General features: G+C 34.9%; 1 protein-coding gene across 5 annotated transcripts in view; it reads left to right on the top strand.

Annotated features, from left to right (window-relative positions):
* The window catches only part of LOC118745928, a 43,462-nt gene extending 29,414 nt beyond the window's left edge, over positions 1-14,048 (top strand). For all 5 annotated transcript variants that reach the window (XM_036479591.1, XM_036479588.1, XM_036479590.1 and 2 more), the window contains 5 exons: positions 725-956; positions 7,040-7,184; positions 7,271-7,391; positions 7,455-8,134; positions 12,783-14,048. In XM_036479591.1, the coding sequence (XP_036335484.1) occupies positions 725-956; positions 7,040-7,184; positions 7,271-7,391; positions 7,455-8,134; positions 12,783-13,558 (1,954 nt within the window). In that variant the 3' untranslated portion in view covers positions 13,559-14,048. The remainder of the gene's footprint in view (positions 1-724; positions 957-7,039; positions 7,185-7,270; positions 7,392-7,454; positions 8,135-12,782) is intronic.
* The last annotated feature ends 1,760 nt before the right edge of the window (positions 14,049-15,808 follow it).

Below are 15,808 nucleotides of genomic sequence, written 5' to 3'. Positions count from 1 at the left end.
AACTATGTAATATTGATGCGCCTAAAAGATGCAGCGATTTCTATTCTCAAGTTACATACCTGATGACAGTACGAATGGCAATTGTAATAGGGAGGTTTTAGTTTTTTAAACTATAATTTTATTATGATTCAAATTTGGCAATATTTTTTTTTTTTATAAAAATTAAATTTATGAAATCAGTTAGATACGAGCTAACGAATAATTAGTTAGCATCATATTCCAAGAAGAAGATCAACTTGTTAGTAACTGGATGATATTCAAATGTTATATACAAATGTTATATACATATGTATATATGTGTGCAGGTATATGTACATACATATGTATCCAACGACTACTTAATTTGGCATAACTGGAGTGTTTTCTTCGATTCCATTATATTTTATGCTGAACAAGTTGTATTTTTCTGTGACTCCAAGATGTATGACAGTATGTATGCAATTTTGGAGTTGTTTTGTTTTTATTTTTCTAGACTTTCATATGCAATTTTTGTTTATGCGTGAACGAGTTTTCGTGACTTGTTACATTCAACAACACAAATATATTGAAGCCTTGGCCGTTAAAAGTGCCATAATTAGCAGTTTTTAATCTCATGCACGTGCTATGCAAATTGGTATTCGTGTAAGCGTATACATTTTTCCATTTAAGTATCTTAATCTATTTAAATGTTTTCATCTAATGTTTTTATATTTAATGTATGTATTTTCAATGTCATCTTTTACAGATTCGGTTCCGGGAGCAGTCAGGCATCTCAGAGTAGCGGCGATATTTGTCGCATCTGCCATTGTGAGAGTGATCCACAAAATCCCTTGCTGACGCCATGTTACTGCGCGGGTAGCTTAAAGTACGTACATCAGGCATGTCTCCAACAATGGCTAACTGCATCAGAAACGAATGCCTGTGAGTTATGCAAATTTCCATTCATAATGCATACAAAAATCAAACCATTCAATGAGGTGAGTAATTGAAGTTTAATACGGGTAAAAATTTAAAAAATATACATACAGTTGTCCACAAAATAATAGAAGTGGGATATTTTAACCTGTTTTGGCTATTTGTCTTTAGTTTATTTAATGTTTCGTATTTTTTTGTAAAAGCCTGGCTGGTAATACAACAAACACCATATAAATTTACATTTTCAAGTTTGTACAAAAATTATAAAAATTCTGCAAATTTTCACCAAAATTTCAAACTATTTAACCAGAATCTTTAGAAAATATGTTGGTATGCAGTTTTGTAGCCCATTCAATTCTAGTCTGAAGAAGTGCAAGTTTCAAGCTGCTAAAAAATTCCGTTGATTTTTGAGAATTTTTTCGGTTGAAGGTGTTTCACGTTTTTTCCATACAAAGTATGTTCGACAATTTTCTTTTATATGGGGACAGTGCCAGCAAAAAAAAATTGCCAAAAATCAACGGAATTTTTTGGCAGCTTGAAACTTGCACTTCTTCAGACTAGAATTGAATTGGCTATAAAACTGCATACCAGAATTTTCTCTGAAGATTCTGATTAAAAAGTTTGATATTTTGGTGAAAATTTACAGAATTTTAATAATTTTTGTACAAAGGTTGAAATCTGAATTTATTCGTTGTTTGTTGTATACCCAGCTTGACTTTTGTATAAAAATAATAAACATTAAATAAACAAAAGACAAATAGCAAAAACTGACCAAAATAACGCACTCCTATTATTTTGTGGACCACTGTAAATACTATCGAGAGATTTACATTTATGAACTTGGAATATATCTTTGACTTAAAAAACAACTCTTTGCAGCTGCGCAATTAATTGATTATTCGAAGTTTCATACAAAATTTGTGTGGAATAATGCAATTACACGAATATTTAAATTTAATTTACTTATAAACATCCACCGCTTACATCTTTTTGCTAATGTTCGGCTGATATTTTCTACCGATTCTTTACACAAATTGGGAAGCCTGCTTTTCTGTGCCCTCTCTTAAAGGCAGACGTTTTTATAAGAAGCTATTTAATGTCAGAAATACACTCGGAAGTTATACCTGTCGAAGGGCGTCCACTTTTAAGAAAGCCTTTTCAATTATTTAAATTTTCCACCGGCTAGTGAGATTTTCTAACGCCTCGGCGACGCACACTGATGCCAAATTTATTACTTTTACTAAAATTTAATAGGCATACCTGAAATTTTTCTAAAAATTCTGAATAGATATTTAGAAATTTTGGGGAACATTCTCTATAACATTGTAACTTTTTTCCAATTATTTTTCGCTTCGAGGGAACTCTATAATTATTTTTAACTAGTTTTTATTATGTATGTAACATTTATTTATAGCAGCAGGATAATATATTTTCATCAAAATCACTACTTTTTCTGCATTTTGCACTAAAAAATTTTCTATAAACAAAATTCGAAGTCTATTAAATTTTATTACACCATGCGACAAAAACCCAAAATTTTTAAAACACACGAAAAAATCAATATATTCACAAAACTAGGAGCCAAATGTAGTATAACTGCGTTTTTAAATTTTCTCGCTGACGTCAGGATTTTTTTTTTTAAAGGACTTTGAAATTTCTAAGATATCTATGATTGAATTAAAGCATTATTTAAAAGACTTTGTGCATGGTAGAGTAACAATGTGAGTATCAATTAAAAGGAAAAATTCTGCAGAATCGAAAAAAATTAAATTTTTTGGTGCACCCCGACAAATAAGTGTTGAAAATGTCCTTTTAAAACTTTATCCTTGAATATCCTTGGAAATTTCCAATATTTATTTTTAAACAAAATGTATGTCAAGGACCAATATGTACTACCAAATCCTCGAATTTCGTCCTTCTAACTTTATTAGTTTTAGATAAAAAAAAACTTTGACATTTCTCTTTATAAGATATTGATAGTTACAATGTTACATACATGAAGATACTGGAATCATTACACTGTACAGCACTCGGCTGGGTATTGGACCAAACCATTTTTTTTTCAAGAGATTGAGTCATAGGTAAAAAAGAAATTTCTCCGTTTTTCGAAGATAGCCTCTGAAATCGAGATATGGGCCTTCGAAGTTCGAAATAGGCCCATTGGTAAACAACTATTTTTTATTATTATAAATAAATAACTAAAAAACTAAAAATATAGGCGTAGTCCGCCTTTTGCTCTTATTTAAATGGTATTATATATATAGTATAGATTTGGATAACTTAAAAACAAATTTTGGAAATAAACAAAAAGAAAAGAATTTCCATATCTATTAAGTAAATTCCTTACTCTAAAATTTAGGGGCAACACTATTCCGAAATACGCTGGAATGAATGGTACATATCTTGAGCGTATATGTACTGTGTATACATAAAAAAAATGTCTTGACTGTAATTAACAAAATACAAATTTATATTACATAGAAGCGTGGCAACCCTGACTAAAGTTCTCAATAATACCTTTCATTGGATATCCATATTGCAATGTTTTAGATAAATTGTGTAGAATCGAAAATAAGTGTCAACCTTGCACTATTATCCTAAGAGATAACGTTTTGTATATAGGAAAAGCATTGCTTAAGAACCTTCTCTTGATACCCATAAATAGTAATATTTTACCTCGTTTTCCAAACAAAAAATTAAATAGAACTTAGAACACTTATTTTCGATTCTACACAATTTATCTAAAGATCGCAATATGGATTTCAAATGAAAGGTATTGTTGAGAACTTTGATCAGAAAATATTTTCCATCAGGGTTGCCACGCTTCTATGTAATACAAATTTGTATTTTGTTAATTTCAATCAAAATTTATTTTATGTATACATAGTACATATACGCTCAAGATATGTATTATTTATTCCAGCGTATTTCGGAATAAGGTTGCCACCTACATTTTAGAGTAAGGAATTTATTTAAAAGATATCGAAATCTTAATTTTTTTGTTTGTTTATTTCCAAATCTTGAAAACTTTAAAAAGTATATGCACTCCGGGCAAAGCTCGGTCAACATGGTACTTAATACTTATATTTCAAACAATTTTGAACTGATTTTTAAAACATTGGTATCGCTGTAAACGTGATCAAACCCTCTTTCTTCTGATATGCATATTTGTATACTTCGTATGTAAAAATTTGAGAAAAAAACATTTAAAAGGAATACCTTTTTTTTATAAAAAAATATTTTAAACAAAAAGATTACCAAACGATTTTAAAAACATTTATAATGTGTAAACGCAAACAAACTTTCTTCTTCTGGTATGCATGATAACATATACCATATAGGAAATATGCAAAATTTCAGAGGAATTGGAGCACGGCTACTGCTCTTGACCATAGCTTGAAGATGGATAGGTCTCTAGTGAGAGCAACTGCAAGCATATTTTAGTAGTGTCTATCAGATGGAGATCTTTGCTATATGCAAGACTGTTTTAGGGAAAGTGACTTATGCGTCTCTCTCTCTCTGCTGGGTTCCTGGGCATAGAAATATCGATAGGAACGAAAATTTACAAGTACACCACAGCCGTAGCAAATGTCCCATGGATCAACCGATGGGACTGTGAAGTAGATAATAATATAACAATAATATAAAAGATTGGCGCTTACACATATTTTAGTGTTTGGCCGAGCTTCTCCTCCGATTTGTGGCGTTCGCCTTGATGTTGTCACACAAAGAGGAGGGTCCTACAGTTTTACGCCGACTCCGAACGGCGATTGTATTTTTATGAGAAGCTGTTTTACATGGCAGAAACACACTCGGAGGTTAGCCATTGCCTGTCGAGGGAAGACCGTTGTTAAGAAAAATCCTTTTTTCTACATTTTTTTACGATGTTGCTTTTACCAGGGCTTGAACCCAGGTCCTGCGGAGTGGAAGCGCGCACTGCTTACCACTACACCACAGCGGCCGCGAAGTAGATATCTTGTTAAAAATCTACTATCCGGCTATTCGGTAAGTCGGATAGTCGATTAGCAACTTTCTTTTTTGTCGGTTTCGAATAGCAATTATTCATTTAAACGCTCGAATTAGACTAACCGTTTACCATCGAGTAGGCTGGAAATCGACTAACCGAAATTATTCGAATAGTGACAGTTGTTCATAAGTATTGAAAAAATATAAAAAGCCAGTGTTTATTGACAGAAAATGACAAAACGTCAACACGAGGTAGCGATTCAGGATTTCCCATGCCAATGTCCAGCAGACTTGTTCTTATCTGGCTCTACAACCACTCGTCGGTTTTGGTCGAGACCAAAAAACTTCGGCAATTGCCTCTCTCCTTTGCGCCAGTTGTACGTCCCGAGTGCAGACAGGTCCTTTGTTTTTGTCTCCTATGGGTGTCGATTCAACGGATTTTTCACTGGCGCCTCATCATCCATGCGTACAACATGCCCAAGCCAGCGCAATTGTTGTATATGTATGCGTTTCCATCATCTTCTGTATCCGTCGCCCACGGAACAGGGCCACAGATCTTGCTTAGTATAATTATCTCAAAAGCCGGCTCAGCAGAAAAGGCGGCTAAATCACTTGCGATCTCGTTTTCTCACCAGCTATATAGGCAGGCTCACCGGAAGTGAAACTATCGGACCTCAATTCATCCAGGGCTCTTAGAGATCATTGTCAATCGACTGGGGACATTTATTACATAAAGAGCGATGGCGTTACCTAAATGAGGAACTTAGCAGCGGTACAGAAGTTAATTTTTAAAATCAACTTTTCTCCGAACTGCACCATGAGGAGAATTTCTTGTCAGCATGGATGGTTGATTGTAAAAATATCATTTCAATCAACACAAGTGTCAATCAACTAGGTGCATCAAATGCTTCAAACGTCAAGACAGATTAATATACTAGCAACTGAATCCCCTAAGAAACTAAGAGTATTTTTAATTTTTGATTTTCATAGGTCACTTGGTCACCGTAGCTAAGTACTTAGAGGTGTGTGTTACATATAACTCTGTTGAGGGTGCAGGACTCTAAATCCGGCCTACGCAGTGAATAATAGGGTAACTTTCGGAATTCATACTACAAACGTAAAACCCCAGCAAACATTTGGAGTCATAAATGAGTCTTTAAGGAGTCCTATTTCGGAGCCATTACCCTCAATGAGCTCATTTAAGAGTCCGATATGAGGGTGTTTCCCTTCCTCCGAAGGTCGACTTATATGAGCTTAAATTCGTACATCAAATGAGCCTCAATATGAGTCATATATTGGACTCTTCTTGGCCTCATATGCGGCTAATTTTGGACACTTTAAAAACAATTTTTCAGACTCTTTTTGAGGCTCTTATCGGAATCATAAATTACTACATTCGGACTCTTATTTTAGGTTGTTCTTTGAGTCTTATTGAACGCACTATATTTGCAAAGGCATTCAGCAAAAACTCCTTTCAAATATACAAATTCCAACATGAATTCAATAGCAGCTGCAGCTAAACTTTGTTAATTTTTTTGTTTTCTAATTATTTTCAATTTTTGTATAAACAAGTTTAGATATAAATTTCAAATCTTTATTGTTTTTATATTGGCACAAGGTGCTGGCTCCTAACTTGGATCATATATGAATCCTTAAAGATTCATATAAGAGTAAAAACTTTTTTGTTTTTGAAACTCATATTTCTTACCTACCTAGGACTCCTTTCGGACTCATATATTCTGAACGCTCAGAATATGATTGCGGGGACAGTAGTACTTCTAAGCATCTTTTGCCACTGTGGCTGAGTGGACTCGATCCCTTGTCCGGGAAACATCTAAATTAGAAAAAGTTTATTCTAACAGCGTCGTCCTTCAGCAGGTAATGCCAAACCTCCGAGTGTAAATACATGCCATGAAAAAGCTTCTAATAAAATCCATTTTCCGTTCGGAGGCGGTGTGAAACGGTAGGTGCCTCCACGAATTGGATGACAAGCTCGGCCAAACACTTGGAAAAAGTGTAAGCGTCAAAATATTATTATTATTAGCATGCTTTTTTTTCTTAGATTTGGAGTTTTGTTTTATGCTAATGTATGTTTCAGCCCTCTCGAAAACAAGTCTCTTTGTATATATTCGTAAAAATAGCGTCAAAATATAATAAAATAAACCTCATTTCATTACAGTGGCGTAGCCTTGACATTTCTGGAATTGAGCGCAGACGTCTCTGTTGTTCAGTATTGTTCCATTGTGCTGCGGCTCTATGCGTTATTTGGTCACTTTGCGTGTTAATCGAACGTGCCGCAGATGATGTGAAACGTGGACTGATTGGTAAGTAACTATGTACTTGGTTTAATCTTTAGAGTAAGTTATCGGCTCTTAAAAAATTATGATTTTAACTATTGGTTATTTCTTAGATTGGCCCTTTTGGACAAAATTGGCCGTAGTAACGGTGGGTCTTACGGGTGGCGTTGTCTTCATGTATATTCAATGTAAAGCTTATCTACATTTATGTCATCGTTGGAAGGCCAGAAATAGGTTCATTTTGATATGAAACTCTGAAAAAGTATTATTATTATTTTAAATTTTTTTCTGCTATAGGATTCTCCTCATTCAAAATGCACCAGAAAAAGTGCATCCTTTGTCGCCTCCATCACCCGCAATCACACATCGCGCTCGCCACGAAGGATCCAGCGAACCACACCCGTGCAGCGCAAATGCGCCACCAGCTGGATGTGATGGCCCAAATGTCGAAGTAGTTGCCAATGGCGCTTCTGCCTCCAATGGCTACAACTATGCCTCTGCCGCTAGGACTGATAGTATTGCTGGCAGCATAGACATAGAAGGTGCGACGGCTCTTCATCAACATTCTCTTCACCACTACCATCTTCCGGCTGAGCAGCGTCGTCTGCAACAAACTGACGATCTTGATTCAGGCGCATTACCTGCAGCACATCATCACCATTTGACGCCGCAACAACAAGTGGGACAAGTTGCTGTAGCGGCGAATATTGAGTGTGCTCAGCTGCAAAGTAATTATGAACGCGATTGGGCGTTGGATGATGTGGTTTCGCAGATCTCGTCCTTCCGCCCCTGCCCACAGGGATCCGGTAGCATGACACCTTTCCATGACTCAATACACAACGTACTCGAACATTCAGAGAATTCGAGTCGTGGCTCGGTAAATGACGTTTGCGGTGGTTCACGGCAAGATCTTAGCACTGGTGGCATTTCCACAGATACCGGACGGGAACATGCGCTTCAATTAAGCAGTTTTAGTGGTGAGTAAATTGTCGAATAATAAATACAGAAGATTGGTTATAGAATAGAAACAAATTATAAATACGTTCCTTATTTAGGGGGGAAGTTTTTATATCCCAATTTATTTGTCATAGTGAATTGTTTTTGCTTTTTTGTTATTTATTTACAAGAAGAACAATTATAAATAAGTGGTACACTAACTCAACCGGTAACGGCGAACTATCTAAATGGTCGCTGCGTCAGGCTCAGAAAGACTGCTACTCTTAAAGCTTAAACAGACGGCAGCGTTGATCTGGATCAACTCGTTAATTTGGAATTATCTCGGGAGTTAACTAGCGTTGATCCGGATTAAGTCCTAGAGCTAATTCCCAAACTTAACTCGGATCAAGGGAATATTCGATGATAACACCGACCGAAACTCAGAGAGCGTAGAATACAGAGAAAGGTCAAAACTAGCATGGGATATACCTTTTCATCGGTAATGCAGTCACCATACTAATTCAGATAGGAACAAGGCATATTCAACAAGGTAGAAGTGACAATTCAGTCGAGCTCTCTCATACCTGGCGTAATGTCAAAAAATGTAAACAAAGAAATTAACCCTTTGTTATGCATTTACCATATTTGATAGAACTCAACATCTTTGAAATGAAAGTTTTTGTAAATATGAAAGTATTTAAAATCTCATTAGAATCAGCTTCATTTTATTTATTGAATTTTCTGTTTAATGTAAATGTGGAAATGCATCCTTACACAAAATTACATACTAAATGAAACACACTCATTTATAAAATCGTTTTGAAAATTTTCTTGCTTTTACTATCCCAATGTTTTTGAGCATTTATTTTTTTATTCAAATACTTAATTCTAAAGTATATTAGACATTAAAAAAAGTTTGGTTCTTCTAAATTTACATCAGAACTTAACTTCAATAATTTAGCTATTCAATTTTTGCTATTCGAAATTTCGTTTCCATTAAATTTATTAAAAATTACCTTCAGTTTCTTTATGTCAACAAGGAATACTGGTTTATGTTTTATCAGACCACTATTTGAAATTTGGCCTATCCATGTACATTAAAGTGGTCCAAAAATGTATGTAAAAAAAATAAGGTCGTATTTTTAAAGCCGCCAGCACCTAGGATTGTTCTCTACCAAAAAAAATATACCCCTATTTTTTTATTTTGAAGAAAAAGAACAAATTAGGGTGTGCTCAAAGCGCTCAATGTATTTTATATGGGGAAACAACAACTTTTCGTAGAAATAGTGTAGAATTCTTGAAAATCAATATTTTTCGATCGGAAAAGTTTTCTTATCTTCAGGAGATTCCCGGTAATAATACCTAATTGTTCCTTTAACAATTTTTTCATGGTAACTATATTTTATAGGTCCTAGAAAATGCAATGGGGGGACCAATAAAAAATCTTTAATCATAAAAAATGGTTAAAAAAACAATTGGATATTAATATTGAAGTCTCCTGAAGAGAACCACGGCTTTACGATGAAAAAATATTGATTTTCAAGAGTTTTATACCATTTTTACGAAAATTTGTTTTTTCCCCATATAAAATACATGGAAAACTTTGAGCGCTGTGAGCACTCCCTAAATATTTTTTGATTTCAAAATGAAAAAATAGGGGTGTATTTATTTTCGGTTCAGAACAATCCTAGGGGGTGGCGGCATTAAAATTCCGACTTTATTATTTTGGACCACTCTAGTGTACATATGTATATGAAAGGGAGATTTTCTTTTCATATTCGGCATGATAAATCCTACACCTGGGACCAAACGCGTACACTTAGAAATACTCGGCTGCGATAGACAACAAATAAAGTCACGAACACACGTGATGAGTCTCCTAATGAAACATCACAGCAATTTGCCCACCGTTGTCACTTCACTTGACAATTCGAAGCTTTAAAATAACGCACAAGTTGGTTGTCCAGGCTCTTGACAAACACAACGCACCGCTCGCAATTCCTTTTCATATTATTATGTATTTAAAATCAGTCGCACAGCTCACAATTGAAAATTTATATAAAAAAAAAAATTTTTGAATAGTATAGGGTTAAGAGTTGACATTTCAGTCGCAGTTCAAAAGAGAGAAATGTCGAAATCACTTCTACCTTGTTATGCCTTGCATAGGAATCCAATTGAAATTGAATAAGAACTTATTTGAATTAATACGGTGACTGCATTACCGACAAGGTGGATGTTCATGCTAGTTTTGAATTTTCTTAGTGTTCTACGCTCTCTGAGCAAACAAATACGCAAACGAAGCAGCCAGCTACTTCATCTGCGGTAGCCGAGTGGTGAGGGCTGCGTACTATAAGCCTGCAGGTCCCAGGTTCGATTCTCTGTTGTAGCGATGGCAAAAAAAAATTGTTTTTATTGTTACTTAAAATTTTTTTTAATTTTATTTGATTAATATATTTAATTTTACTTCATTTTATTTTCGTTTGTTTGATTTTATTTCGCTTTTTTGTTTTATTATTAGTTAATTTGAATTTATAGAGTTTAGTTTTACTAAAAAAGTCAAAGACAACTAACAAAAACAACTTTAAAAAATATAGAATTTATAATTGAACGAATAAAAAAATATTTAATGAATTCTGTACTAGCCGTGGGATTCGAACCTACGACCTCGCGGCACGTAAATCCGCATTACTGCCGTCTGTCAAAGCACAATTTTGATCAGATCAATTGCCCCGTTAATCCGGATCAACGTTGCCGTCTGTTTATGCTTTTACGGAGTTGGAGCAGAGGGAGAGGGGTGTTAATTTGTCTTGGATTGTGTGGGCATGTGACGAGAGGTTGGAGGTGGTGAAATAACACAAACGGCAATAACGCAAAATTTGCTTTATTTCACTTTTTAATGGGAAATAATACCAAAATCTGAGTTTTGCTTTATTTCCAACAAAGGTTGGAAATAAAACAAATTTTGCCTTATTTCCCATTGCTTATTTATACTATTTGTAAAAAAAAAAAACAGTTTACTGACAGAAGGAAAAAGAACTTTGTTTATTCCAAAAATACAATTAAACCAAGGCATATTGAACAGGTAATATCAGTATAGCAGCTGATTTGATTTTTTTCAAATTATTTGTTCTCGAAAATGTCAAATATTTTACATTTCTTCTCACAAAAATTCTAAATTGTTAAAATCTATTTGCATGTGAAACATTTTCCATACAAAACCAGCGATTAAATAGCAGATTTTGGAAAGCTCGCCCAACTCAGCAGCACAACCGCTGATTACTGGGCCTGGCACAGGATGATGGATCAATGCTTCGAGAAGCGAACCAATTTACTAAGAAAGAAAGTTGCAACAATTTTCATTTTTTTAATTTAAATTTTTTACCTTTTTCGTATTTCGCATGGCACGCTTTGATGTAGAAGAAAAAAATCAGAACAGTTTTTGGCACCTTGATACCAGAAGCAACAATAAAATACAGGCAAATGTTGTTTTTGCTCAAATGCCCTAAACCTGTTTGATAGGCCTTGAATTAAACAAAAAATGTGATATAATTCATATGAAGAAAGTAATATTCACAAAATATTTTTACTTATGAAAAGTCTAACAAAATATAGGAAAAGCATCGTCTTTAAAAACTGCTCCGCATATTGGACATAGCGCTTTTGTATGAATTTTTTCTGCATGCTTTTTAATATGTTAAAAACATTGCTGGAAAACCTTAAAATGTTTGCATGGAACCATGTCGGAATAAACAGATGAAGTAATAAAACGGCTTTCTCGCTTTATTTTCTGACATTCGGCTGCCTTATAGTCACATTTTATAGGCAAATTTTCAAATAAAGCAGTGGCACCTGCTAAAATCCACTATGGGTGGGATGCATGTAATAACACCATACACAATAATTCCCATTACTTGGACATTGAAAAGCAGTTTCAGAAGTGAACTAGTGTTATTTTAACATTTTTCTTTTTCTAAATGGTTATAATGCCACCAGTACATAATTGCGAAAGGAGGGGAGGGGCGGGGGACGCGAGCGCGACGTCGAACGTGGCGCGGGGCGGCGCGCAAACGCGGACCGCCGCGACGCCGGGCACTTTCAAAATTGTATACTTACAAATCCGTCCATTTAACTTGTTCATGTACTACTTTTTGTCAAATGTAACTGGGTGACTACCTATGTACATATGTGCACTATTTTGCTTTATTACTCAAATTGTTAAGTATAAAAGTTGGTCTTATTGCTCAACGAGAAATGAAATAAAGCAAATTTGTGTTATTTCACATTCAATTGGGAAATAACATAAATTTGCGTTATTGCCGTTTGTGTTATTTCACCCCCCCGAACTTATCATCCATATGATGGAGATAGAGTTCATCTCTTTTCTTTCCTTTCAAACATAGCTTTTGTAGTTTTTAAGTTAGTTTAAAGCTTTTCGAAATATTAAAGTTTTTCATTAAAGCTTTAAATAAGGTCATATTGATAAGTCGGATAGTATGTACATATATCTAATTTGAATATACATATCGAGCTCTAACGACGCAACTAACGTAAGCGGTTGGGGCTCGATATGTTTCACATTAAGCGATTTTTAATGTTTAGCCAATAATTTTTTCTTTAATATAAAATATGCTCTTAAATATTTCTAATAAACTCTTTGTTTTTTATTTTTTATTTTATTCTGATCAACAGGTAGTGGCGATCAAAAAGCACCCTCTATCAGCTCCGGTGTTTCGAATGCAGTGGCCAATGGCTTGGGTGGTTTCACCTACAAGCCACACACCAAACGCTACTCTAATTCATCGATTTTCATAGAGAATCGTGACATCCTCAATGACTCAATGGGCTTGAGCATGGAATCGTCAGTGGATTATCCAGCCACTGAGAGCTATCGACACTCGAGCGCGGTAACGCCGCCTAGTGTACCGGATGTCGAAGCCGTAAGTGAGCAGTTAGACCAATTTTTAGGAAAAGACCTGCGCCGCTACTCGGACACAAAACTCGTAATCGGTCCAGATAGTGAACCGATGCTGGGTGCACCAGTTAACGATGTCTTACTACCATCAGCTGTCCCCATAGAGCCGCTTTACCCAACAGCAACATCAACCGTACCGATAGGCGGCACTAAACGTCTACGCCAACTATTGAAGCAGCACTCCGCTAGTGCGACGGATACTATTTTAGATATGGAATTGCCTACGTCTCCGCTGTCACCACCAGCAGCCTATGCGGCGCATATGACAATGCCAACAACACGTCAGACACAAGCATCTCTGCGTCGATCGTTGCACACAGTGGACGAGTTTGGAGCTTGTCGCCGCGCTGCGGAATCAATGAACAGTAGAGTTATGCCCAGCACTGCTGCAGCGGTTGGAATTGGAAGACCGCGGCAGCAGTATTCGTCGAAACCAATGTTTAAGTCGTTGCCAAATTTAAGTGGCAGTTGTGAAAATTTGCTCAGAAAATGAGCATTAATTTCTGTTCTGCCTAAATTTACAAAGTCCAATTCTTAAAAAAGAATACATTAAAATAGAAATAAATGTACTGAGTTGACGCTGCTCTCTAAGTTGTTGGGGGTCGCACATATCCATTTTTCTCTGTGCGGCGAACAACAGAAAAATACATAGTACATACATTTGCGTCCAATATTTATTCACGCTTAATGAGTTTTTAGATGATCCCATTGGGTCACACACGCGTACTATGTGAAACATTTCAATATTCGCTGGTGTCGGAGTGGAGCTTAACCAAAAACACAGCGATTGCGATCAGCCTGTTGCGAGTAAACTGTAGCTAGTAAAGTACGTAGATACCGATGTATCAAAAAAGCCATGAAAAAATCAAATAGAAAAGTTTTATTGAATTTTTAATCTCACGCTCTAAACAGGACAAATCCAATATTTAGTATTGAAATAGAATTTAATAAACTTAGCAGTTTCTTTTTGTTTTTTTTTTTTATTTTCCAATAAATATATTTATTACGCCACAATAATAATAACAAAAAATTTTTTTCGTTTTGTAAAACTGGCAGTTTGCAAAATTTGCGTTTATAACATTTTATACATGTATCGTATCTAATCATACTTAAGGTAAAAGAATTGTTGCGTGCATAATCTATTAATTACTTTATGCAATACAGACATAATTCCTGTTTATTTACATACCCTTGTTGCGGATTAGAAATAAAAATGTACGAAATTTAAAATTGAATAATAAGTACTATATTGTATTTTCAATCTCAAAACAAGAACTATATCTACAGCTAAAAGAAAACATTATCTACACACAAAGCCTGAAAGCACAGCGAATCAGACAAGACATTTTTCAGCCATACGCTTCCGGTAAAAAAATGCCGACGTTTGTTTCACTTGTTGAAGTAATATTTTGGTTCTAATGGGTCGATTATGGATTGCAACGCAACCTCAATTGGATCGCCGATAGGCAACGCCGCTGAGGAGAAAATGTATATTATGAATAGCAACTATAGTTAAGTCATACAAAGTGGAAAATAATAGAATTTTGAATTAAGCTGAAGAAACGGTTGAAAAAAATACATAATTTATCTCATCAAAATTTCCACAGCAACCACAAAAATGCAGTTGTCAATATAGCATCTCAACTCAGTTGCCAGTTTTAGTTTGCCAGTTGCCATCTGTAATACATACCATTTCAGCCACTGGCAACCCAACTGAAGTTCGGTTGCCATCCATAATAAACCCATAAAAATGTAACGTACTTACATACATACATAGTGTGTATGTACATATCGAGGGCTTATATTCAATAAACTCTACCTGTAATTTTCACAAAAATTTGCTTCTGACATAAAAAACCATTTAAGACTTAACTGTCACCGCTAATGTTAATGCAAATTTTATTAATAGTTTGTGAGTAGAATTTACTAATGGATTTCAAAGCTAGAATTAATATCAGTGATGACTGCTATGCCCTATAGGGATTCTAAGATCAGAAACTAGTATTTGTGAAAATTTCAGATAGAGGTTATTGAATATACATATGCACATCGAATTGTTATTAGTTGGTTATACTGGTTCTCTAAAAGTAAACTAATGAATTTCAAGACTGCTAATGTTACAACAAAAAATTATATTGAGAAATTTGGGCTAAATTCGGAAAAGCGTTTAATATACCTAATTTACTTCCAGTTGTTTTTAAATGAGTAAACAACTTTAATTTAATTATGTGCATAGTATAAGACTTTTTGAAAATATTCTGGAAAAAGTTATGCCTCCCATAACTTTGATGAGGCATTAAATACAAAAATGCCAGTTTTTATAATGCTAATAAGATACAACTATACATATTTTTGGCAAAGCAGTTTCTGTAACTTCCTTTAAGGTTTTAACAATGTTCAGTTTTGCTGGCTTCCCTACGTTTCTTTCTAAAGCTAAGATCCCATTATCGGCGCAATGGGCCGATCTTCGACGCACTTCATGTACCGGTAGTGTGAACAAACATAATTTTTCGAAATGCGGCAATCTGAGCCGAAATTGTGCTGACTATAAGCAACCAAAATTAATATTGCTGTACCGATAATGTGAACACTCTTTTGCTAATTGTAGAACAATTAAATTGTAAAAAATGCGCCGAATTTTATCGGGCGCTCATGCCGCGATCAACCTCGACAATTTGCTTATTGTTATTAATCAAGCGCGATAGTGATCACGTTGTACCGATTATTGTAACATATTTAATTT

Source organism: Rhagoletis pomonella, unplaced genomic scaffold, assembly GCF_013731165.1.
Source record: "Rhagoletis pomonella isolate Grant_MI unplaced genomic scaffold, Rhpom_1.0 Rhpom_scaffold_00010, whole genome shotgun sequence".
Classification (NCBI taxonomy): domain Eukaryota; kingdom Metazoa; phylum Arthropoda; class Insecta; order Diptera; family Tephritidae; genus Rhagoletis; species Rhagoletis pomonella.
Note: the sequence above shows the minus strand (reverse complement) of the source record. Positions and strands in the feature narration are given on the sequence as shown.